The sequence below is a fragment of the Panthera uncia genome, chromosome B4 (assembly GCF_023721935.1).
Source record: "Panthera uncia isolate 11264 chromosome B4, Puncia_PCG_1.0, whole genome shotgun sequence".
NCBI lineage: Eukaryota > Metazoa > Chordata > Mammalia > Carnivora > Felidae > Panthera > Panthera uncia.
This window is the reverse complement of record NC_064809.1, coordinates 6,801,694-6,827,726: the sequence shown is the minus strand read 5'-3', so window position 1 is coordinate 6,827,726 and position 26,033 is coordinate 6,801,694. Positions and strand designations below refer to the sequence as shown.

The following is a 26,033-nucleotide window of genomic DNA, read 5'->3' as shown; positions in this document are numbered from 1 at the left end:
ACCAAGTTAGTTATTGCAATTCACTGGAAATACCTACAACTGTGATGCAACAGTTTTATTTGACAAGTCCGATATTTACAGTGTGCCCCAAATTAAACTCACCGCAACCATTTAAGCACGGCGGAAAACGGCGCCGTGTTCATTTAAACCGTGCGTGCAGGGGCACGGGGGTCTTCAACGTTCCTCTGGGAGCTAAGGGAACAAAAATATTCGAGGGCCAAAGCGATAAGCTATCCCCAAGGAAACGGACAGAAGAGCTCGGACACACGGCGACACAGGCCTGGGAGCCAGAGGTGGGCCACAGGGGGAGATGGGCAGAGGCCGGAGAAGCCCGATTCGGGGTGAGGAAGCCGGCCCGTCCCGTTTGTCCACCCCCACCGAGGGCAACACCGACCTGAGCAGCAGGAATGATCTTGCGGGGGGGAGTCCGCCAGCATACGCTCATCCCCTGCCTCGTTCTCAATCACCATGGCGGTGAGCGGGGTCACCATGTGATGTTCCAGAGACATCTGCAGGATTGTTTTTGTGATTTTCCTTTTGGCAGCGGCTGTGGGAGCCAGGCTTCTGTATTTAGGAAATAGCCCCATTTGAGAACATGAAGGCTGAGTTAAGATTCCACCCCCCCCCACCCCCTGCCCGCCCTGACCCTCCCCCACTTCTGGGCTCGACCAGGACCCTCGGACCACAAGGTCAAATAGGACTAACTGGCTCCATGAAGCTAGTATTGTATTTAGCCATGCCGTCCTAAGGACTTGCTTTTTTCTTAGTAGACTTTATTTTTCAGAGCTGTTTGGGGTTCACAACAAAATCAAGGCAAAGTAAAGAGACTTCCCATACTCTCCCTGTGCCCGCAGACCACAGCGTCCCCCACTATCAACATCCCCCACCAGAGCGGCTTATTTGTTACAACTGATGAACCGACATGGACACGTCGTCATCGCCCAAAGTCCACGGTTTACATTACGGTGCATTCTTGGTGGTGGACATTCTATTGGCTTGGACGCACGTATAACGACATGTATTCACCAATGTAGTATCACACAGAACACTTTCACTGCCCTAAGAATCTCCTGCGTTCTGTCTGGTCATCCTTCCTGCTCCCCCAATCCCTGGCAAACTGCTGATCTGTTTTACAGGGATTGTTTTTTATTGTTTTTTGTTTTTTAAATCAATGTTTCACTTCAGCATTTGCTGCGTATCTGTAGTTTTGCTGTGAATGCACCCAGGATGCTTCTGGGAAGGGGCAGGGATATTTCTTGCTCACTTCAAACCCCATGTCTGTTTTGCAATCCTATGGACATCACAGATTTTCTCTGCGAATACAGTCATACAACTGTGTTTCATTTCTTCCCAACCTAATTCAGATGACTGTGTTCCAGCTTCCTGGGAATCTGATCTAATATGTGGAATTGGTCTCAGGTATCATAATTCTCCTACTGAGCACCTGCATGTCATTCTGATGCATGTGGTCAAAGAACTAAACATTACTGAAAAGTGTCGTTTTTACGGGCACCTGGGAGGCTCAGTCAGGTAAGCGTCCGACTTCGGCTCAGGTCATGATCTCACGATTGGTGGGTTTGGGCCCCACGTCAGCTCTGTGCTGACAGCTCGGAGCCCGGAGCCTGCTTCGGATTCTGTGCCTCCCTCCCTCTCTGCTCCTCTCCTGCTCGGACTCTGTGTCTCTCCCCACCTCTCTCTCTCTCAAAAATAAATAAGCGTTAAAAAAATTAAAAATAAAAGAAGTGTAGTTTTTATATTGCAGAGTTTAAGTGCAGGTCAGCTAAGAAGCAGAGATGAAATGCATAAACATTACATCCCCCATCCTTATGTGATACGATACTCATAAATTTCTCTTTGTTTCTTTTTATAATTTTTTTAAGCTTCATTTACTTCTGTAATCTCTATACCCAACGTGGGGCTCGAACTCACAACCCTGAGATCGAGAGTCGCATGCTCTTCTGAGCCAGCCAGGAGCCCCGTAAATTTCTCTTTGGGCAACAAACGGTTTTCAAAAGTGAATGCAAATGAGCTACCGATACTCCCAGCAACCCGGATGGATCTCACAGGTATCATGTTGGACGAAAGAAGCCAGAAATGGACGAATACAGATTGTGCCATAATATGAAATTTCGTCACAGGAAACTAATTGATGGTGACAGTGATATCCACTGCAGGTGGGGTGGGTGTTCGGTGGGAAGGAGAACGGGGACCCTTCACTGAGGATAGAAGCGTTCTCCAATGATCTGGGTGGTGATTATGTGCGTGATACACACAAGAATTTATCAAACTGTAGTCTTAAAATTCATGCACCTCACACGCTTTATGTATGTTATACCTCAATACAAAAGACTGAAAGAGTGAACTCAGCTTTACCTAAAGTGCTCGGAGAGCAGTGAAAATTGACAATGCAAATCCTGAATTAACTCGCTGCCTTTCTGGGTCCCAAATCCTTTTTGTATCACACTCCAAACATTCAAGGCAAACGTCTCACTTCTGCGAACCCCTGTTACGTGCACACTTTTCCTCTTACCGCTCAGCCAGAAGTTGGTTGATCGTCAGATAGGCCCACAGCTTCTTGGTGAAATCGGGATCTGCGTGTTTGTCTTTTGATAGAAATTCCTCCAGGTCGTCCATTTCGGCCAGAGTTTCCAACACTAACTCCGTGTTAGCCTGGATGATGGAAGACACAGTTGAAAAACATCCGGGGACGGGGCTATAGTTAATCAGTCCGCATTTTTCGTACCTACTGTGCACGAATCAGGGCACGACGTAACTTCAAGGGGAATGCAGAATAATTCGGAAGAATGCAAAAGCGGGAAGTACGTGCATACATCCAAGGTTTGGGATTGGCTTTGGGATGAAAAGGTAAGGACTTGCAGAACGGTTTGGGGACAATGGCATAGATATTCACACGCCTTCCCTTGCAGTTATTATCATTGCTTTTATTCCAGATTCTTGGAATGCAAAATACCAGCCTGTTAATATACAAGATGGACTGTATCGAGGGCACCGATTAGTATTTTTAGAAATAAGCAGATAAACAGAAGTACCGCGGTTGCCGTTATGATGCTTTGTAACTGCTCGGCTTTTTCAGGGTCAAATTTTCCTGCCACCACAATCTCTGAGCCTCCGAAATAGTTGTGGAAACTGTTCTGAGTGACATCCGAAACTGACGTGTGGGGGTAGTTGAACTGGACGTTCCGGAGCAATGGGGTGGAGACCTGGTTGTAGAATTTCTACAATTCATGCAGAACAAAGAAATCGTTATTTTCACACCACTTCATAGGTCTAAAGCACTCTTCTCTGCAATTCCCCAAAATACTTAGTTGGTGTCTCTTAATTTACTCTCACAGGATTTCTGTGGAAAGCCACAGGACAAGGAAAACTCACAATTATCAGATGAATTGATATGGAGAAAGTAAAAAATTGTTAAGACCATTACCCTTGACTTAACAGCTCAGCATTTTTCCCCCTTTTATAACCAGGATAAAAAGGTCATAAATACTTATAATAAGAAAAGTCAGCTGGGTTGATATTCCCAAATTGCCCCTTATGCCTTTCCTGTCCCCAACTTTCAATTAAAAAAAAAATTTTTTTTCACATCTATTTATTTTTGAGAGACAGAGTGCAAGCAGGGAAGGGGCAGAGAGAGAGGGAGACACAGAATCGGACATGGGCTCCAGGCTCTGAGCTGACAGCCCAGAGCCTGATGTGGGGCTCGAACTCGTGAACCATAAGATCAGAACCTGAGCCAAAGTCAGACGCTTAACAGACTGAGCCACCCAGGCGCCCCTCCTGTCCCCAACTTTAAATATGGTGCCTGCCATTGCCACATGGTACCTGGTACTGACAGAGGGTGGGGTAAAGACATCTCTTTTCTTGTCCATTTAGGCGAGATAAACAAGTAACTTATCTCCTTTACATTTAAGGAAACCCCCAGGCTGTGGTTTGATCTGTGTTGCGTCACAAAAAGTCGACACCGAGATGCCAACGTACTTTAAAGGGGAAACAATGGCCATGAAGACAAGGACAGTTGTTTAACAGGACTGGAGAGCCCAGAAGCATTGATAATGCCCTGGGAGAACTGCTCAGGAAGTCGGGAAGCATGTGCCGGCCCCTTCCTGCCTCCCGCCTCACTATCCGTGTAGATATACGTGCAGCGTGGGCCTCGTGAGGAAGCAATCGAACACTTCCCGATTCTTGCGGCTGAACGAAGCTGAAGTAATGACAGTTTGGGCTTAAATGTGGCTGTTTTCTTTTAGACATCAGATCTTGCTAGTTGAATGACTTTGGGTGAAGGAGGACAAAAGAAAGAGAAAAAATGTTACTTTGAGTTGGGCAGAAGTGTCCTGATTTCCATAGATCCTTTGAGCAATCCCACGGTTTTCATTGGACAGTCTCTTCAAAAAATCATAGTCAACATCAAATCCTATCCCCAAACTGAACAAGGAGATATTGTCTCGTATGTTCTGCTTCACGTTTTTCTGGATTTTTGACAATTTCAGTTCACCTAAAGTTGATGATGACAGAAAGGAAAGAATGAGGGGGCCACGTTATAATGGTTTTGAAAGAAAATCATGGAGACAGAAAATTTCTGTCAAATTAAATATTTTTTTAAAGTTTATCCTTTTTTGAGAGACAGAAAGAGAGCATGAGTGGGAGAAGAGGGAGACACTGAATTCAAAGTAGGCTCCAGGCTCTGAGCTCTCAGCACAGAGCCCAACCCAGGGCTTGAACTTACAAACTGTGAGATCATGACCTGAGCTGAAGTCAGATGCTTAACCGACTGAGCCACTCGGGAGACCCAAGTTTTTGTCAAATTAAAAATGCACTTAACCTTTTGACCCAGCGACTCAGTTCTAGGAAGTTTTCTTACGGCTGCACTCACACAAATGGAAATGAAGTGTGGGCAACCATAGAATAGCAACGTATTGAAAGCAAAAACAAAGGTACACGAGTAAAGGAGGTCCGTCAGAAGATGATACAGTCAGATGATGATACATTCAAACTGTGAGATACTAAGCAGTTTATTAGAAAGAGCAAGGCAACTTTTTATGTGTTTATATTGAATGATCTCAAAGACACATTTTTAAAGGGGAAAAAACAATGTAAACATTGGTGTATGTAGGATGTATTTGCATATGTGCATGCATGTATGTGTGTATACATATTGACATATACATGTGTATATGTGTATATGTAGTCTACAGATATGCACGAAATATCTCTGGAAAGATATGCAAGAAACTGGTAACCAAAGGCTTTCTCCAGGGACAGGAACTGGATGGTTAAGGTACAGAAATGAGGAACAGACTTAATTTCTTACTGTTTCCTTTTCTTCCAGATGATTTTATTCTCAAATTGAATTTTCTTTCTTTCTTTTTTTTTGAAGATTTTAGTTTTTTAAGTAACCTCTGCACCCAACGTGGGGCTTGAACTCACTACCCTGAGATCAAGAGTTGCATGCTCCACGGACCGAGCCAGCCAGGCGTCCCTCAGATTGAATTTTTAAAAGTAATTTGATCTGAGGAGGAGGAAACACTGAACCTACGACAAATGCTACGTAATGACTCCCGTTCTCGTCTCAGTATTGGTAAAATGGTTGCTTTCCGTCCTTCTAGGACTCTGGCTGCCATTGTCCTGACTGGCCACTCAACTTCCTTCCATGGAGCTGCGTCAGGCACGAGCCTTGTCTACACGGCAGGCTGCAACACAATCTAGCATGCACCCTTAGTTGTATTTGTCAGCACAGGGACACAACTAAAGCAGATCGAGATAACAACAGCGCATGATAGAAGCCAGGAGATGATGGGCCATTTTGTGGAAAAGATGTCGATGTGCAGGATGTATCAGAAAGAAGCAATCTCTCCAGTTGCCATGAGTAACTGGCGGACTGTGGAGAACAAGAACATACGTTACTGCAGACTCCAGAGGCGCGCTGCAGACTCGGGGGACAGAGACTCATCGCACACACCTTAAGTATGCGACAGCATGCTATGCCAATTCACATTCAAGCGCCCCCACGTTGTGCAGGTGAAGCCTGAGCTTTAAGAGCATCGACAGGAAATACCTGGGACTGGGTTTCAGCAGGGTGAACGCTTCAGGGTCAAAAGAAGCCTTCTTTTAGAAAGCATGGCGTTAGAATGGTTTAGAAACTCGGGCAAGTGCCATGAGATTTCCCATTTTAAGCCAATCACGTTCCCGAGAAACAAGAGCGAAATATCTGTCACTAGGAAATTGACGAGCTACTTGCCTACTGTGGGGTCGCCATCAGAAACCAAAATGATCAGAGAGACGGATTCAGGGTCCAGCAATCCCAAGTTATTGGCTTCATTCAAAATAAAGATGGCCCGCAGCAAGGCTTCATTGATATTTGTTCCTGTTAGAGTAACATTAGGTGCAGTTATGTTAGGTACTCTTTCCTTGCACGAAAACAATCACATCCCGGGTTCAGGCTCGTCTGTCTTGCGACTACTCCTACGTAATTTAGTCAGCACCCAAATCCTTCACTTACTTTCCAAGGGACACAAAGTTTCCCTGGGCTGGTCAAGATTCCCCAGTGGAGTAAAATATTCACTTTGTAGCAAACTATTCCCGGAAAGATGAATTAGTCCTTTCAAAGCACCCCTCCGTCACTTTGTTATGCACCAAATTGAAGGTACCTACATGTCCCTTGCTGACATGCTGGGACACTGGTCTGTGGACAGTTGCCTTTGAGGCTATGACCGTAGCAAGGCTGCTGAGAAGGACTGGAATGGTTACAAAGTTGTGTGGGATGGGTATGCCCTGTACCTTCACACGGACTTAGTATTCATCCTGTAATAATACGTGTAACATTTAAGGCAGGCCGTGGTGGGCGGGGCAAAGACCGCTGTGATAGGAAAGGATGCGTCCCAAGTGAATGAAGTTTCGAACCCTATGAAAGCTTCTTAGTGGGCTCTAGGTTAAAGTCACTCGCCTCCACTGGGTTGGATTTTTTCAATGTACTTCTTGGCATCTGCAGTCTGTGATTTAGTAGCTGAGACCAAATCGTGTCTCCAGGTCCGAACATTGTGGTTGAAGTCAACTACGGAGAACTTATCTTCAGCTCTCAGGTCATCCAATATGGTCTTCATGGCTTCCACTGTCTGTTTCAGAAAAGAACGGAGAAGGGTCTCGTCACAGAAGCTTGAAGCCCAAGAAGAAAGGAGGAAGACCAAGAATTCATCCTAGTCATATTTCAAGTACCAACTCAAGCTGTAATCCTTCCAGAAAACCTCTTGAATCCACCCCAGTCAACACCGACTTGTCTCTCACTTATCCCCAACGTGTACTGTCTGCATTTATGACGCTTAAACTTTTACTGGTTTCTTTTGTTATGCACAACCATTTTGACTAGGCTCCCCTTTTAGTTAAGAATCGCAAAGTTCAGGTGCCCTCTTAGGAGTGCCTGGAAATCAAATGTATTTTCCAAGCCCAGCCACTCACCCTCTCTCTTCAGTTACCACTTCCAAATCTTCTCTTCCTATCCTCTTGCAAACCCACTCCATTCAGATTCTCACCTTTACCACTCCATTAATAGTGCCCCCATCAAGGGGCGCCTGGGTGGGTCCATCAGTTGAGCGTCTGACTCTCGGTTTCCGCCCAGGTCCTGATCTCACGGTTCATGAGTCTGAGCCCTGCGTCGCGCTCTGAACCGACAGCACAGAGCCTACTTACAGTTCTCTCTCTCCCTCTCTCTCTCTGCCCCTCCCCCGCTCGCCCTCTCTATTTCTCTCAAAACAAATAAATAAACAACAACAACAAAATTGCCCTCATCAAGATCACAGTGACTTTCAGGTTGCCAAATCCAATGGACTATTCGCCCTTTTCATGAGATTCAATCTACGAGCATCATTTGAACCAAATGATCACACCCATCTTCCTTCCTCTGACTTCCTCATTATCTTCCAGAACCTCAGACTCTCTTGGTTTTCTCTTCCTCTCATTGGTTGCCTTTCCTTAATCTTCTTTGCCGGTTCCTCCTCCTCTCCCCAAATTCTAGCTATGGGAATATCCTAGGGTTCGCTCTCGGGTTTCTTCTCCATCTACACTTACTTCTCAGCCAGTCTCATTGCTGCAAATACCTTGCACATACTAGTAAGTCCTGATTGTACATCTCGATCTTTCATGTTTTTCAAAATAAATTTTTTTAATGTTTATTCTATTTTTGAGAGAGAGAGGGGGGTGGGGAACAGAGAGAAAGGGAGACACAGAATCCAAAGCAGGCTCCAGGCTTTGAGCTGTCAGCACAGAGCCCAATGCGGGGCTTGAACTCACAAACTGTGAGATCATGACCTAAGCTGAAGTCAGATGCTTAACCAACTGAGCCACCCAGGCGCCCCAGTCAATTTCTCATGTTTGAAACCCAGACCTGCATAGCCAATAGCATCATTGACACGTCTGCTCGGATGCTTAACAGGCGTCTCAAACTTCACATGTCCAAAACTGAACCCCCAGCGTCCCCCCACGAAGTCTCGCTCTGCCTGTCTTCTCCCACTCACCAATGGCGACCTGCATCCTTCCTTCCGACTGCTCAGGCTAAGAGCTCGGAGCATCTTGGAGTCCTCTTTTCTTCTCACACCTCCCAGCTTAGAAAATTCTGTGTATTCCACCTTCCAGATAGATTCCAGATTCCAGTGGCCTCTTGCCATCATCTCTTGCCTGGGTTATAGCAATAGCTGCTTTTCTGGCCTCCCTGTTTCCAACCCCACCTCCACACCAGTCTGTTGTCAACATAGTGGCCAGGGATATGCTGTAAACATGTCAGATGGGGCCTTTCCTTCATCTTAACCCCCAGTAACTCTCCATTTCTCTCAAAGATAGAGCCAAGGTTCTCAGGGTGACCTAATGGGCTTCAACGACCTGTCCTGCCCCTCCCTTCTTGAAGCTCGTCTCCCTTGCCCTCTCCCTGCTCCTCTCTGCCGGGCTGCTCTCTGTTCTTTGGACACTTGGGACACTTCTGACTCAGAGCTGTTGCCCTGGCTGGCCTCACCACCTACAGCTGTCTGCCCCCCGAGAGCTGCGTGCCTCTCCCCACACCTTTGAAGGGTTTCCGCAAGCTCTTCTCAATGCAGGCAGCTGTTTCAGTGACAAACCTATTTAAAATTTTAATCCCCTGCAAGTGGCAGTCTTGATTCCTAATACGCTTCTCTTTAATTTTTTTTAATGTTTATTTGAGAAAGAGAGAGAGAGAGAGAAGAGAGAGAGAGACAGAGTGTGAGCAGGCAAGGGGTAGAGAGAGAGGAAGACACAGAATCCGAAGCAGGCTCCAGGCTCCGAGCTGTCAGCACAGAGCCCGACACGGGGTTTGAATTCACAAACTGTGAGATCTTGACCTGAGCCTAAGTCGGAGGCTCAAAGGACTGAGCCACCCAGGTGCCCCTACACTCCTCTTTAAAATAACAAAAAGTGGGGTGCCTGGGTGATTCAGTCAGTTGAGCCCCCGACTTTGGCTCAGGTCAAGATCTCCCGGTTTGTGGGTTTGAACCCCGTGTCAGGCTCTGCGCTGACAGCTCGGAGCCTGGAGCCTGCTTTGGATTTTGTGTCTCCCTGTCTCTCCTACTCTCCCCTGTTCATTCTCTGTCTCTCTCTGTCTCAAAAATAAATAAACATTAAAAAAATTAAAAAAAAATAACAAAAAAGAAGGGGCGCCTGGGTGGTTCAGTTGGTTAAGTGTCTGACTTCTCAGGTCATGATCTCACAGTCTGTGGGTTTGAGCCCCGTGTCGGGCTCTGTGCTGACAGCTCAGAGCCTGGAGCCTGCTTCGGATTCTGTGTCCCCCTCTCTTTCTGCCCCTCCCTGCTTGCTCTCTCTCTCTCTCTCTGTCTCAAAAATAAACATTAAACAAATTTCCTCTTTTGTTCTATAGAACCTCATGTATACCATTTAACGCTGGACTAGCTCATATTGAACTGCAGCCTGGGAGACATAAGGCAGGATGGCCCCCCTCAAGGAACTGCAGTGTGATTAGAAAAGATGTGCCTATAACGACCCATGAATAATGGGCAGGTGCTGAAGTAAAACGTTATGCAGAAGAGCAAGACGGAAGCACAGGAGTGCTCAGTGTGAGAAGGAACCGAGATGAAAATGTTCCCAACGGTGAGTTGTGAGATACATGTGTTGTTTACAAGCCACCGGCGTCTGTGGTGTTTTGTCACAGTGGCCCGAGGGGACCAAGACAAGGTCCGATGGGACAGGTGCATTGAATGGCTGCCGTGTTCGGAGGGGACCAAGGAAGGCGGGGAGCCCCATGTACCACTGCCAACAAGGGGATACTCACTTGTTTCATTTTTATGCCCCACATCGAGCCGCTAACATCAATGACAAAGAGGATGTTTTTGGGAATTGGGTCCAGGTTGTTAGGAGCGAAAAAGTGGACAAAATATCCATTGAACACCTGGAAAACAGAACACGGTGGTTAGGGTGTAGGAAGACGGGGCCCAGGGGCTAAGAGAGGAGAGGTGTGGAAGCAGGCTGGTCGTAAAGGAGAGAACAGAGGCTTGGTGTCTACCCAGGTCTCTCCCTTCTCCTTCCTTCTCTCCCTCACTCCTTTCCCATGCGGGCCCAAGCCTTCTGGGTACTTTAACTCCCAGGGCATTTCCCTCCACTCCCTCCGCACACCCAGTCTTCATGGAGAGCCTGTGTTCTAGGCATTCTGCTAGCCAGCAGTAAAGCAGGCAGACAGGCTCTGCCCTCACAGGGCCCACAGGCCAGCCGAGGATGCAGACAAGTAAAGAGGCAGTAACATAGAGTGCTACGTGCTAGGATGAGGAAAATAAAGGGCTCCGAGAATGCCCAGCGGATGTGATCTGACTCAGATGGGGGAGTCTTTCCCAAGCTGACATCTACACTGGTCTTGAGGATGAGTTTGGAGTTGGTCCGCCAGTGTGGGAGTTGGGCAGGGTTTGGGGGTACAGGTAGGAGTAGGGAGGAAGTTCTAGACAAGGGTGAGGAAAACATAACACCCTAGGGGGTCTGCGAGCGGTCCAGGACCACGAGGGCTATAGAATTTAAGAATTCAAGGAATTGGGGTGGAGAATCAGCAGGACAGATCACGAAGGACCTTTACGAGCACTCAAGGGTGCTAGATTCGGATTGTTCTTGAAGGTATCAGAAGGCCTCTCCAGCTACCTTCCTGATCATCGTCTTTGTCTTCTACTGCAGGCTCTGACGCCTGCCTCCCCAAGTTCTCTTTCCACTGCCCTTTGGTTGCTTCTACCAAGACAGTACAATGGCTAACTGTGGATGCTTCTCGACCTCCCTGTCCTGGAGAGCACAGGCTCTTGGATACCCTCTACGGGGCTCTTACCTGAGCACAAGGGAAATACAGACATACACCTAGGACATGGCAAAAGGGGAAAGGAAACTTTAGAAATCTCACAAGGAACATTGGCCCTGGAACTCACCATTAGCCCAGATCTTTCTCTTGGTTGTTCCATCCACCCAGCCCCACAACCTCCCTGCTTTCTTTGACAGTTTAATTACAAAGGGCCTTCGAAGGTTATCCAAAACTCCCATTCTGTGGTTTTCTACTGTACTTCATAGAAGGCCTAGAAGAACCTTTCTGGGACAAGGACATGAAACCCAATGACCCTCTGTTTAGTTGTCTTCCTATGAAAAGATAATGCTTAGTAACACTTAGAGACACATGACTGTGGTCCATTCTCTGCAACTCGACACTTGCCTTGACCGCTAGGGGCCACCCGGAAGCCAGGGCGTCTGTTCAACAAGGAACAGTTGTTTGGCCTCAGCATGGTGCTTCTCCTAGACTGTTTTTACCCACCTCAAGTTCACCGGCTTTCTCTTCTCTGTTCACGTCATACATCACCACCAGCTCTCCATCTACCGCGGTCTCAGAGCAATTGAAGCATTTTCTTTGCTGCGCCACAGTGGGCTTGAAGGAAACATGTGCCTGGAAAGAACGGTGATGTCAGAGCCCCGCCTCTGCGCCTGTCCCTCCCCAGAGGAGGGGCTGACAGCCGCACACAGGTAAAGAGGCACTGCCCAAGGCCTGATGGCCATCCTCTACCCAGGAACCACTGATTGTCCCATTTCCAATGCAAGGGACAGTGCCAGGCACGTGAGGGAGTATCTGCCAGCCTGTGGCGCTGTTGCCCAAGGTTTAGGACTTTTCTTTTTTTTTTTTTTTTTTAATATGAAATGTATTGTCACATTGGTTTCCGGTTCAGGACTTTTCAAGATAGCCAAAGAATGCCTCCCTTCCCCCACCAGAGAGATGGCTACCAGCTTCGAGAATGAGTTTGTGAAAGGTTCTTAGAGGAACTGGCCTCCTCCACTGTTGGTTATTATTGGTCTTGAAGTAAAGAGAATTAAGCGGAGGATCTCTTGCTATGACTGAGACCATTTATGTGGAAGCTGTCTTTTGGCTACTGGTCAAGCAGATGACTTGAGGGACATGGGGCCCCCAAAGGGAAAGTCAGTGGTCAAAACGCAATGAGACAGTTGGGAGTTGTGTTCTGCAGACCCTGGGGAAGACCCTCGATTTTGCTCAGAGGTGCCTGTTCCTTCACAGAGCTCAACACCTGAACTCTTTTCTGTTCCCCAGAGCACAGGGAAGGAAGAGAATTCATGAGCTAGTAGCCACTTAGACCCTTTGCAATGGGCAATACTTATGATACCTTCTGCTGTCCTTTAGATAGCACTGGAACACCATCAAAATGACCATCAAATGTGTCAGGAACATGAAGAAATTTTATTCCCTGGGGTTCGATAATCCACACGTCTACCTGGAGAAGGGAAAGCAAATTATTCTAAGCCTCAAGGCTTTTTGAGCAAAAACTACAATTACTACATCCTCTGCTGTAAGATTTCCCAGAGACAACCCAGCCTGGTTCCATGATCACTTCCTCATGGTCCTTAACTTCTGTGGGATATGACTCATCTCATGTGATGGGCAACTCAGTTCTTCCTTTCTAGTACTTCATTCCTCCGGGCTTAATGCCCCGTTTCTATCCTATTCCAGTTTTGGGGGGCTGTTGTTGTTTCTAAGAGTCTTCGTGCTGTTAAAGGGGGGAAGAAAAGGAAAGCCATTTCTAAAGGATTCTGCAGTTACTCTGTGGCTCTCTCCTGGGCTTTTTCATGTCTTTTCTATCTACCTGCTTTGGGCAGAGCTAAATAGAACATCCCCTTGGGTGATCTTTGGAAAAACCATAATCCTGGCTTCCTCTCTATAGACCCTACATGGTCCGCTAAGCACTTCACATGTATGAACTCATTTAACTCTTATCGATAGTGTTACTATCTATTATCGTTTTATTTGTTATTGCTCATTCAGAGTGACCCCGTTCATAAGTGGCTGAGGCAGGCTTCAAACCCAGGGCCCAAGCCCCTAATACTTTGTACACCGCTTCCTATCCTCCAATAGCTCCCGCTCTGTCTTTCCGGTAGATATCGCCAAACTATCCATCAGCCCCATGCCACAATGCCACAATGTTTTCCATGAGATGTCCCTTCTTTTGCACACGCCTGCTTTCGTGTGACGTCATCAGATACAGTCGTGTGCACATTGGTTTCCTTACTGCCTCTTCCTCATTTAGGATCCTTTGCAACAGTGATGAGCTATCTCCCCTTTGGAAGTACCTGCCTTTGGAATCATGTCAAAATTCCCGCTGATTTTTTCAAATCTGCTTTCATAAAGTCATGGACACTTGTCTAAGCAGAGCCAACATTTTCTTTCTTGGTAGTTACAAGATGGGAACTTAATTTGCCTCCACAATTCCCATTAGCTCCAGATTCTCCATGTTGGTAAGGATTAAATCTACACAGAATCGGGTCAGTCAGTCATCCCAGGACAGTCTGACCCACTCATTGCTGGCAGTTGATTAAGCAGCTCTTGAAGGTCAGGGAGAAAAGTCAGAAATTGACAGAGAACTGGGGCTACTGCTTTCATTCTCCCATAAGATTCTACCTGTGAACAAGTGTAGTGAGTCACTTGCCATATTTGTTGACTTTTCGGCAAGGAACACAGGAGTTGGAATAAAACATTTTCCCAAGATTTGATACATACAGCTGGGGGGTTGGGGTGGGGGTTAAAAAGAGATGTGTTCCCCGCAATTCCTGTATTTCCAGTCCTTCTGATGGTGATTAGAAACCTTTTCTGGAATAAGCACAGGGAGAAGGTCTAACTTTATGATTTCTCCTTCATTTATCTTTGGATGAAATCAAGTCTCTTTAGAAACTGAAATATTTCATAGACTATTTGGGCTGGAAAGTACCTTAAAAACCATCTAGTCCAACCTCTTATTTCCCAGATGAGAAACTGAAGGCCGGGAAGCAGGTTTGGCCAGAGTGCCAACTCTGGACCAGAACCCGGAAAACTTGCCACCGTGTCTAACGCCCTTGCTAATATTCTAAGACTCCACCTGTCTTGTTTTAAAACCAAGGAATTCCTGACAGCGTGGGAAGTTTAAGGATGAACAAACATTTCAGAAATACAAGAAAGATTTATGTGCTACTCGGTATCTGTGTTAAGAATCATTATCTTCATGGACTCAAACTCAAATTCTTGCATTGGTAGCATAGAATGTAGTCTGGGATGCAGTCAGACATAGTTCCAGATCTTAATGGTTTCTTAGGTCTGGTTCCTTAGGCAAGTTATTTATATAAATCTGCAAGTCAGGGCTAATGAGACCTACTTTGTAATTTGTGGGGAGGAGGGGTGCCTGGGTAGCTCAGTCGGTTAAGTGTCCGGCTCTCGATTTCTGCCCAGGTCATGATCTCACAGTTTGTGAGTTCAAGCCCCACATCTGTGCGGAGCACAGAGCCTGCTTAGGATCCTGTTCCCCTCTCTCTCTCTGCCCCTCACCACCTCAGAATAAATAAACTTAAAAAAAAAAAGTCCCTGTTCGTTATGAGTGGCAGGTGCTTCACACATATGATTTGTGGGGAGGAGTCAATGACGTAGAATATGCCTTCTCCTACCATTAACTCAGTTACTAATTAATATTATTAACCACCTCGGTACTTGCATCGCTATAGGCAAGATGCTGATCGTATCTATTTACCATGGGATTCAAGCATTGAGCAAGAGAATGGGGGGGACAGGCCTACATTCTTCATCACTCCTAGGAAAATAACCAGGGTCACATTGTTGAGTTGTGCAGAGCCGCCAGCCAGGACCATCAAGGATGCTGGGAGGTGGCCCATAACCCACTTGCCAAGTCACGTGTCCTGACACGAGGCGGCCTTTGCCGGGAGGAAGGGCATCTTATCCTATCTTTCACAAAGGCACGGTATGTGCCAGAAGGGACACTTAAAAGAACTGAGTGGCATCGAGAGCAGGCTGATGCCACACAGCGGTCACGAGAAGAAAGTGTGTTTTGTTGGTCAGTTATGCAACTTTCCAAATCAGGATACAAATTTCGCCAGGATCAGATCATCCCCTGGAGTCTTCTCGGTCTGAGGGCCATTCACAGCCTATCTGTCAAATGCAGAGGCAGATTGGATTGGATGCTCTCCTGGGCTGCTTCTGGCTCTGCTCTGACTCCTACACAAAATGTTCGTGTGATGTCACAAAGCTTCAAACTCCCTAAAGAGTTGTCTCGGTTCGGAGAGCAACAGGTGAAGTCAAGTCAGCAATGGTGAGCTCATATTGGTAAGGAAGTGGGGGGCGGGCAGAGAAAGAGAACTAGCTTCACTGAGTCCTTATCATTTGCCACCCATTGCCATAAATTACATGGAAAATATGTTATCGTACCCTTCCTGCAGATGAAAAAATGGACGCTCAAGATAACGAGTCCCGTGTTAGCAGGCCAGCGTAATGACTGAATGGCACTCCCCCCACAATGACCCCCGAAGCCATGTCTACACGTCTGGAAACTGTGAACGTTACCTCCTTTGGAAAGAGCATCTTCACAGATGAAGTTAAGGTAAGGATCTCGAGACGAGATCCTCCTGTACTACTCAGTGGACTCTAAATCCAAGGACAAGTTTTCTTATAAGAAGAAGGCAGAGGACAATGTGAGACACGTAGGGGAGCACATGGTGTGGCCACCAAGGCAGAGATCGGAGCGGTGTGGCTAGGAGGCCGCAAGTCAAGGAGTGCCAGTGGCTGCCGCACGCCAAGAGAAGCCAGGATTCTCCCCCTAAGCAGTTAGGAGGAAGGCCCTGCTAACACCTTGAGTTCAGATTTGTGTCCTGAAAATAAATTCCTGTTGTTTCAAGCCGCCCAGCTGTGGTCATTTGTTAGGGCCACCCCAGGAAATGAACACAACTAATAAGGAGCTGGGCTGGCATTGAAATCCATAAGGAAGTGCCCTCCTTATGGGTGGACTCCAAACCCATATGCTGATCAGCGCCCCTCACTGTCTTGCTGAGTTGAATGCATCCAGCATCCCCAAAGGGTGATGACCGGGAGAAAAGCACAGGCCGGGGGGTAGGAGCCTTCAGGGGAAGGCGTCACCGCACGCCCTGCAAATCTTGGCTCACCTCCAAGTGTTTGGCCAGTCGTCCGGGCTGCAGATGGAGTCTGTGCTCATAGGATCCCAGCTTCCTCCACTTGACTTCCTGGTAATGAAGTTCGAACTGCACCTTCGCTCCGGGGAGGACGTTTACTTCGGTTTTGAAGTTTTCCATGTCAAGAGCCCTGCTCCTGAAAGTTTAACACCCCCGACGTAAGTCCCCACATGCACGAGGGAGAGCAAGACCCCACGTCTATGCAGAGGGCATCTAGGCTTTTCTGGGCAATCAAGCCTGCTCCAGTGTTCGTGAAAGTGAACAGGAGGTACAATAGACATCACTGAAACTTCCAGGTAACTTTAATTCTACCAACAGCTTAGTCTCCTCTCCCACCTGATCGTTTTCTTCCAGAGCTTCTTACAGATTTGAGTGCCCTCTGCTAGTTATCGATCCCCATTCCACGCCAGGAACTTGACAGGCGTCATTTCTAACACAGCGGCTCTGCAGGACGGGTATCAGTACCCTCATTTCCCAGATGATAACAGATGAAGCTAACAGATTATTAGCAACCTGCTCAGGACCACTCAATTGTGGGGCCAGGACTCAAACCCAAACTCAGATGGTTCCAGAGACCGCACGCATTTCCTCTGAGGCATTTGAGCCTCATTCCAGAGGCTCTTTCCGTTTGTGAAAGTTTGCAGAAAGAAGAAATCTATTATTGCATCAAGTGGGATATGCATTTCCAGCATAAGCCCTGATGTAAACACATACACGTCAAGGTTACCGCGATCGTTGATTGAGGTGTTTAGTTTTAAAGAGGAAACAGCACGGTTAGCAAGTGAGGATGATGTGGGCGTTAGGAGCAACCATGAGTGATTTTTAAAAATTAAATGGGATTGAGTGGGAGGAGCCACGGATGAGCCGAGCTGGCCCCGCCCTTACCTCACCAGCCCGGCGGTCTTGCCTTTTGCTCTCGCCTGAGAGTACAGCGCTCGACCCACTGTCTTCTCCTTAATTGAACTCGTGAATGTCGTGCCGTCTACGGTCCTAAAAAACGACAGGGGGCCACTGAGTTGTCCCGAGTAGCAGTCTTAGCAAAGCAAACTAAAGACAAACAACCCACCTTGGAGGATTTAGTGAATGGGGGCAATTCTCATGTTGCACCTAGAAGTAACAAGAAGAGAGGCATCTGCCTATGTCACGGTCAGGAGTCCCTTTATCTGGGAGTGTGATTTAAGAGGTAGGCGCCCATCCTGAGAGCTTCCCCTCTGGAGTTGCTGCGTGTGTTTACAATCACTCCGCATCTTCAAGTTTTACCCTTCAGATTAAGCTGTGTTCCCTTTGGGTATCCCTTTTGAATTAGAAATGTGCCCAGGGGAGGTGACTGAGAAATCACTGGTTGTCTGGCTTACATTTGTTCAGAAAATTCTTCTTCTAAGAGCCTGGAGGCGTCACACTGCCCTGCAAGGGTGGGGAAGAGGAAGGAAGGAGGACGGTGCTGGGGAATCCCTTAGCACATGGGTGTTTATCCCTCTAACATCTCCCTCGGGGACCTCTGGCTTCCTTCTCCTTCTCCATCTTTACCTGCCCCACTTTAAGTGCTTGTCATCTACTGCGTACCAAGTTAATGATGGGTCAGAGCCATCAAATTACAGGATCTCAGAAGCAAAATGGCGCCCATGGCACTCAAAGGGATAGTGCCTCTCACCAAGGAGGTATTTAGAAACGCGTGGAGAAGTCTTTTGTTGTGCCGATGACCGAAAGTACTGTTGGCATTATGGGAGGGGACCCAGAATGCTAGACCTTCTGCAGGTGTGACGGCCAGTGTCCCATCCCAGGAGCCACTGGCATGCTTGGTGAGGCATGCGTGAAGGCCGCTTCTTCAGATGAGAGAAATCAGAGCCAGGGGACAGTGACTTCCTTGCTCAAGGTCACACAGTCGGTCAAAAACAGAGCTAGAACTAGACCCATGTGTCCAGATCTGCCCTACTCCCCAACAACCCAATCTCAGTTTCAAAGACCGAAAAATCTTTAAGACAAAAGGAAGTTATCTCTAGCAGGAGAATATTTGCAACCTTGATAAAAGGAGCAGAAGAAATGTTTTGACCAGAGACGAGGACTTGGCAACTCATGTAGAATTCTCTGGTCTCACAAAGTCATCCCTGACTAGAGAGAGACCAAAGTAAATGTATGTCACAGTTCTATCATCCTTTGTCACCTCAAATCTTCTATGCAATGAGATGGAAAAGAAAGAAAAGAATGAAAGAAAACAGAAAGAAGCGATGTCTAGAATAAATGCTGGTTATGTGGTTGAGAAACAAAAATTTAGTAGAAGAGTTTAAAGACGATTTTTCAGACACAGTATCATGTTATACCGCTACATAAAAGCTCTTCCTTCTACATTTTTGTTTTTAGAACAGGCTGCCTAAAATTTAAAAAAATAAATAAATTTCTTGGGGCACCTGCATGGCTCAGTGTGTTAAGCATCTGACTTCGGCTCAGGTCATGATCTCATGGTTTGTGAGTTTGAGCCCTGCGTTAGGCTCTGTGCTGACAGCTCAGAGCCTGGAGCCTGCTTCGGATTCTGTGTCTCCCACTCTCTTTCTGCCCCTCCTCCACTCACTCACTCTCTCTCTCTCTCTCTGTCTCAAAAATAAACACTAAAAATTTTTTTACAGAAATAAAAAATAAAAAAATAAATTTCTAAGCCAATTCAAAGGATATCAAGCCAAAGTCACCTGACACCTTTTCCCCACCTACTTTGCTTGGTTTAGAAAATATGATTATCATGCTCTGCCATTTTTAGAGGCCAAGGTGCGTGGTATTTGAACGCTTCATTCATTCACAGTTATTGTTGGTGACCTTGGTATATGAAAGACCAAAGCTGATGAGAAGTATCTCAATCTAATATCTTAGTAAAAAAAAAAAAAAATAGGCAGACTGTATGCAGAGCCGTGTGCTCTGTGCTGGGCACAGGACATGGGAAGGACATGGCCGGGTGGGGCACACTGTGGGGATGGCCACCTAAGTGATCGGGGGTACAAAGCCATCCAATCACTTGGAAGAATAAGCGATGTTTAGCCTTGATAAGTGAAGCCACCAGGCGGGACAAGATAATTGGACTTCACTTTAGAGAGCACTGGAGTGGTTGAAAAATATTTTTTGTTATGGAAATCTTTAAATATACAAAAATAGAACAATATAAGAAACCTCCATGAAACCATCCCTGAGCCACACCGTTATCAGTCAGTACTCAGCTGGTCTCAATTCACCTGTACCCCTACTCGACTATTTTGAAGCCAATCTCAGACAGCATATCATTTCATCCTCAAACACTTCAGTATGTATTTTGCAGAGAATTAGGAAAAGAAAATGTTTTGTGAGTGGAACCAGAGCCGGTGGGTAGAAGCGGAACAGATTTCAGTGAAGTATGAGAAATCATTCTAACAGACCTGTCAACCATTGAGTGGATTGCTCTGGAAGGTAGTGAGTTTATCGTAAGGAGATATGCAAGTCAAACCTGAATGAGCCATTTGTCCTCAGTGTAACTGAGGAATCCGATCACTGGACACGTGATTGGACTTAATCAGTAGTTCTCATATTTTTTCCCCATAGAGAAACAAATGACAGGAGACACAGAACTGCTCTGCACACATACTTGGTTTCCTACAAGCCACGGCTACTCCATATATCTCCCCCGAGAAAGCATGTTCAAGTGCAACTAAGAGTTGTTACCAGAGAGATAGCTTAGTTAGCTTTCATTTATGAGGCGTGAAAAGCAAATCCTTCACAAATTCTGATACTTTGAACAGAAACAAATCATGGGGACCCAGCCCACCATGACTCTTGACATCCAGTGGGTCCACAGCTCTGAGAGTGAGAACCACCGGAGCAGCTGGCCATTAAGGTCCACTCTAACTATGAGGGGGGTTGATTCTATGAGTAGAGCAAAGCCAATTTGTAGCCTGGATAGGAGTTACTCACATGGAAAAGTTGGAGATGAAGGCTCCTTTGGGAATCTGAACATCAAACACAACATTCTGAGGCCGTGGGGAGTTGTTCACCACTTTGGTCTGGATGAAGGTGTTGGCCATACGAGAAGTAATAGTGGACTGGACTTTATAGCTATAAAGAGTTACTTGATCAACATCGTCCTGTAATTGGTAAGAAAGCACAGGCGTACTCATGGCAAAATGGCACAGAACTTCGCCACATATTTGATGTTAACAGCACTACATTCTATCATGAACGATCCTCAGGCATTGCGAAGCATACGACTCAGGTATTACTAGGCTTTCTCCTCGCTTAGAATATTTCCCAGGCAGAAGCCTGCCTTTGTTTTAAGATCTCTGGAGATGCCTTTCAGCTCTATGGGTCTATTAATAATGACGTCTAAAGTGAGAATGCGAGTAGAAAATGGTTGTGGGAAGCAAGGTTGGAGCAAGAAAGTTCAGGCAATAATGTCAAATGCAGGGCCCTAGCAAAGGAAAGGATACGGGATCGCGGGTTTAGGGGACCCTGGCTGTGTCTTCAGAGTGGGGCGCAGCAAGGGGACAGTGGGGTGGAAATACACGTGTGGTCCCCATACTGCTACCTGCCTTCTTCCACCGTATCTGTTACGGGGCCATCTTCTCCCACTTTTCTTCTCCTTCCCCCAGTTCGAACAACATACAAATGGTAACACGCTGACGGGTGTGAGCAACCAATGGAACGTGGAGAGAAAGTATCATGTGGACGCGATGATTGGTCCCGTGCTCTGGATCCCCTTTCCCCACGCTGCTCTACAGACTTAAGGCAGCTCTAGTGTGAAAAATTACGGTATCTCAGTGTGCTCAAAGGCAAGGTACTAAAAGCCCACATCTTTCAGGAGATGCCTGAGAACTGCGAGCTTCTTCAGGACCATGGCAATGATGTGACCCATCACAAGATTTTGCTTGTTTCTCCAAAAGGATTTATTTCGATAGTAGGTGTCACGTGCCAAAGTCCATCAGCCAAGATTAAACCTCTGGACTCGGTAACAGCCAGCCAACTTCAAGCTACGACAAAATCCGGGCTACGTTACTTGTCCTTACTACCCCTTAAATGTATGCTTCTCAAAGTTTCTGTCCGTGCAGAGCAGGAAGCCAACGTAAACCACTTCCTTTTGATGTTTTCTCACCACAGGAAGGACTTCTTCGAACATCTCAGGGAATTGGGCCATGTTGTGTTGGGGAGCTCCTTCTCACAGTCCCGTTCCCCCCTCCAAAGCTGTTAGGTGTCATATTTTAAGTGAAAACGGCTAAGCTGGAATGAATACATGTGCTTGGATGAAGCCAGTGTTGTTGGCAAAACTTGAGACGGTTGAGAGAAACGACATTTTCAGCTCCTGGTGACATCTCTCCTGGCTACTCTCATGCTGAATTTCAGACACACTTCCAAACAGAATTGGGCAAGAGGATATTTCGCAAGTCAGGTAAATGCTCTCAGGGATAGAGACGAAGGAGGCAACCATATTGATCTCCAGATAATAGGTAACAGGAAAATCATTCCGGCGTTAATTTTTAACAAAATCAAAGTAAACTCACCATCGTTTCTCCAGATTCTCCGGAAATGCTTCTCTGTGAAAGGAAGTTAGATAATCATTCTTCAAAAGTGTGTTACTTATTACCTAGAGGACAAAAGCTGCTTTCTCTCAGTCAAAAAAAAATTTGTTTCCCTTCAATACTGATCTGTAATTGATTCACTGGAGCCGAGACATAAATGTCAAATAGTCTCGAATACTATTTTCCCAATGGTATGTTTCTCTGAACACATTTCCCAGCCACTTGGCAAGCACATCATTCTTTGATATAATGCTAGAACAAATATTTTTATTTTATTTTATTTATTCTTTTTTAATATGAAATTTATTGTCAAATTGGTTTCCATACAACACCCAGTGCTCATCCCAAAAGGTGCCCTCCTCAATACCCATCACCCACCCTCCTCTCCCTCCCACCCCCCATCAACCCTCAGTTTTAGAACAAATATTTTTAAATGAAAACATTCAACCAAACACACACTGAGTGGCCTGTATCACCTTTATCCTGTTTTATTTATTTATTTTTTATTTAGTTGAGTGGTGATCTGGATGCTGGGGCTCTGGGCATGCCGTTCACAAGGTCTATAAGTGCTTTGCCTTACAGGGTCCCTTGTCCCCCCGCCCACCCCACCCCACCCCCATCCTTCAGACCTCAGCCTGGGGGAATTTTGTCAGTCAAGCTCTCTCATGGCCCCCCACCCCCAAATCCAGGTACGCTTCCTTTAAGTTTTCATGGCAGCTAAATTCTTCCTTCCAAGCGAGACAGCGCGGACGTGTGTCTGTCTCTTCCATTGGGCTCAGCTACGTGAGGGTAGGGATTTCGAGGTATTTCCTCTCTGGGGCCAAGAGCAGTGACTGTCATGTGAAAAATCCTGTACTTCAACTGCCATGTGAGGGAATTATCCACATGAAGGATTGTCCTCTGGACACGGAAAGCCGAATGGGTTTAAAGCAAAGGGTGAACACCTAATGTCTGTTGAACTTTAACAGAATAAGTCAGGTGCTGGATATAAGGCTAGTTATGCTAATTTGGGATGAACTGAGGTTTTGGGGCAGTGTTCTGTGACATCGTGAGGTCAACAGTTACCCTCTTCTGAACTTTTTGAATGTAATTTTCAGTGACGAGAAGAAGTTTTCCCTCTTGTGGCCGGATGGCATGAGAACTTGCCTATTGGGTTTCAATACTACTGGTCTACAAGAAACCTGGACTTTCAGAGACTCAAAAAGTCACATCCGTACAAAATAAGCCGTTGGTCAGCTTCGTGTGGTGTCCATGAAACACCCCCATTCCCAGCACGTGGCCTCCATGCAGGAGAAGCCACACCCTGGCTGGCTTCCCTGGAGAACTCACCCCCAAGAGTTAAAGGACGCATCTGTGCTGTTGCTGGCAGCCTCCAGGATGCAGCCTTGGACATGGCCGGTCCCCCAGACTCTGAGCTACTCCCCACTGCAGCAGTGACTGCCCCAGGAGGATGTGTGCCCAGGGGGAGGTATCTGCCACCCCCGGGAGAAGAAATGCCCTCCCTAAGAAGAAATCCTTCCTTATGAGGCAGTAACATCATCCCATAGTCTTAAAATTAGAAGGAAACACATAGCTCTTCATCCTTTAAGGAACTAAGGTGACCATTATGATAAAAAATAAAGCTCTGAGACCATTTAGCAAGAAGCATCTTAATCTTTTCCCTCCTTCGGTCGTGATCTCTTTCACTCGTCCCTTTCGAGACTGAGGCTTACTGTACCTGAAATCTCTGTTTCTCTGGTGCAAACTGAAATTTCCCCGGGGCCAGCTCCACGAGATCTCCATATTCTGCAAACTTAGAAAAGAATTTAGGATATTTATTTCTATTAATAAAAAAGATTCAGAGCAAAGGAGGCAGCGAGGGACAGGCATAAGGGATTCATTCATTATGCTTTGCTATCTTGTTTCCTATAACTCTGGGAAATCCCATTTTTTAATACAATGACTTCTTTAATGTTTTTATGTTTGCTAGTTATGTCTCAGAGGTGACCAAATGGAAGCTGTTATCCTCCAATTTGTTGGACGAAGGAACACATTTTTTAGTCTGCCAGAAGACGATGGGGACATTCAGGTGGGGGTCACTGCAACCCAGTGATCAGGGAGGTGCCTGGGGGAGGCATGGGGTAGATCTTGGCATCAGCAAATGTGTGAGTGGATAAATATGTCCATACGTCTCCTCCAATTTAAAATGTTGATAGGAAAGGAATGCACAAACACATTTGGGTATCTTGGCTTGGATCCCTGGCTCTGTCAGTGAGATTTCCAACACCCTCCGGGGGTTCTTAAGGTGTTGGAAAATAAGATCGTTTCTAAGCAGACAGAGTGATTCCCCCCGCACCCCTGCCATCCCGTTCTTTGGCATTTTTGTGGGTAATCCACTCTGCAAGTATTACAAAGCCTCTGCATCTCCTACGATATTCCCATAACACACATTGCTTTTCTGGCGTCAGAATAACTCTTGCGTGACATTCAAAATGACTCAGTCCAAAACTTCCTTCTGTTGGCGATGGCCAAGGATCTGAAGTAGAAGCCTTGAACTCCCTGGAAATAATTCCTGCCATCTGCCAGCCTGCAGGCCATCTCCTCCCAACAGGAATATTTAAAGTGCCCTCACTACAGGACTCATGGTTCACATGGGTATGAAAACCAATAGTGTTAATGACTTTTCTTATACTGATAGCAATGTGTCATCCTCATCCAGCTAATAATTATTAAGTGCTTCCTAGAGCTTGCATTGTGCTAGGTAGTTTACATATGTCATTGAATTCCTCTAGTACCTTTGGGGTGGGTCAAGGATCCCCATTTTTCAGATAAGGAGTAGGCAGCTGGGTTCCATAGATGGCGCCCCGTGGGGCCGGTCCATTGAATTTGACTTAATACTCATGCAAATCCCATTAATGCTTTCAAAGGTAAGTACACATTCCAGTAATTAGAAAAGCGAACACTCCTACCCAGATGAATTTTACCACAAATTTCCTTTCCGCACAGACCACAGTCCTTAAATAGCAATGGCCACAGACTACTGGGCAAATGCACAGGGCAACGACAAGGGGTTTTCTGGAAGTACTTACTTCTGGAAGTCCACTGGTGGGGATTTCGAAGCCTCGTGTTACAGAAACGAAGAAGCAGACGAGAAGGCACGTGAGTCGACTCATTTTGCTGGGTGGCTTTGCCAACCTCTCCGTGCAGGGTCTCGGGAGAATTCCACTCCTCGCTGAACCCAGTTCAAAGGAACAGCAGAAGAGTGCGTTTTTTAAAAGAAGAAAAAAGAAGAAGAAAGCTCTCAAACTTTGTTCAAAAACGGGACAAATATTTGTTCTGGAGTTCAAACTTGCGCCGTGGGGGTGGATCGGACACCCAGAGGTTATTCAAACAGCAAAGCCAGAGGTAGTCAGTGGGCTGTGAGGACAAGTCAGGGTCAGATGGATGTGCTTTCCTTGCCTTTTGCTGATTTCTGTTCATCTCAGAATCAGAGGGACCTGAAGATCAGCATCATCCTCTTTCACGGACCAGGTGGGGAACTATATGGAGAGAGAGAGTCAGAGAAATAGCGTCAGTGTAAAGTTTCTGGAAACGAAGCCCTTTTATTCAAATGAAAGCAGGAGAAGTTTAGCACAAGTGGAGAAAGAGACACACTGGTTTTCTGAGCAAAGCATTCACTGCTAGCCTGTTCCCCTCTGTCTCTGATAACCGAGGATCCACTGCAGTAAAGCACCGGGCACACAGCCGTGCCAGGTACAAAGGCACGCTCTTCAGTGGGGATGTTTCACGAGTGTCTTTGACTCAGAGGACAGTGTCTGTTCTTGTGGCTGTCCCTGATCAGCCTCGCTCAGGTCCGTGGAAAAATTAATTCTCCTCAGTTCCAGAATCAGAGAAAACCCAGTCTGGAAACACTGTGGATGATTTGCTTCCCATTTGTGGTCTGGAGATAATAAAATAATGTCAGCTAAGAGGTACTGAGGCTTTCTGGTGTCAGGCATTTTTACTTATTATCTTTAACTCTCTCTCTCTTTTTTT

At 46.4% G+C, this 26,033-nt stretch overlaps 1 protein-coding gene across 1 annotated transcript in view; it reads right to left on the bottom strand.

Annotated features, from left to right (window-relative positions):
- Positions 1-25,232, bottom strand: part of ITIH2 (inter-alpha-trypsin inhibitor heavy chain 2) — a 36,685-nt gene extending 11,453 nt beyond the window's left edge. Inside the window, exons 1-15 of the mRNA XM_049626778.1 lie at positions 25,088-25,232; positions 23,737-23,811; positions 22,002-22,034; positions 20,422-20,591; positions 17,380-17,484; positions 16,468-16,630; positions 12,660-12,767; positions 11,804-11,932; positions 10,301-10,417; positions 6,959-7,127; positions 6,254-6,379; positions 4,329-4,510; positions 3,051-3,236; positions 2,531-2,670; positions 395-564 (exon numbers count right to left, since the gene is read on the bottom strand). Of these exons, the coding sequence (XP_049482735.1) occupies positions 395-564; positions 2,531-2,670; positions 3,051-3,236; positions 4,329-4,510; positions 6,254-6,379; positions 6,959-7,127; positions 10,301-10,417; positions 11,804-11,932; positions 12,660-12,767; positions 16,468-16,630; positions 17,380-17,484; positions 20,422-20,591; positions 22,002-22,034; positions 23,737-23,811; positions 25,088-25,171 (1,957 nt within the window). The 5' untranslated portion in view covers positions 25,172-25,232. The remainder of the gene's footprint in view (positions 1-394; positions 565-2,530; positions 2,671-3,050; positions 3,237-4,328; positions 4,511-6,253; positions 6,380-6,958; positions 7,128-10,300; positions 10,418-11,803; positions 11,933-12,659; positions 12,768-16,467; positions 16,631-17,379; positions 17,485-20,421; positions 20,592-22,001; positions 22,035-23,736; positions 23,812-25,087) is intronic.
- Between the last annotated feature and the right edge of the window lie 801 nt (positions 25,233-26,033).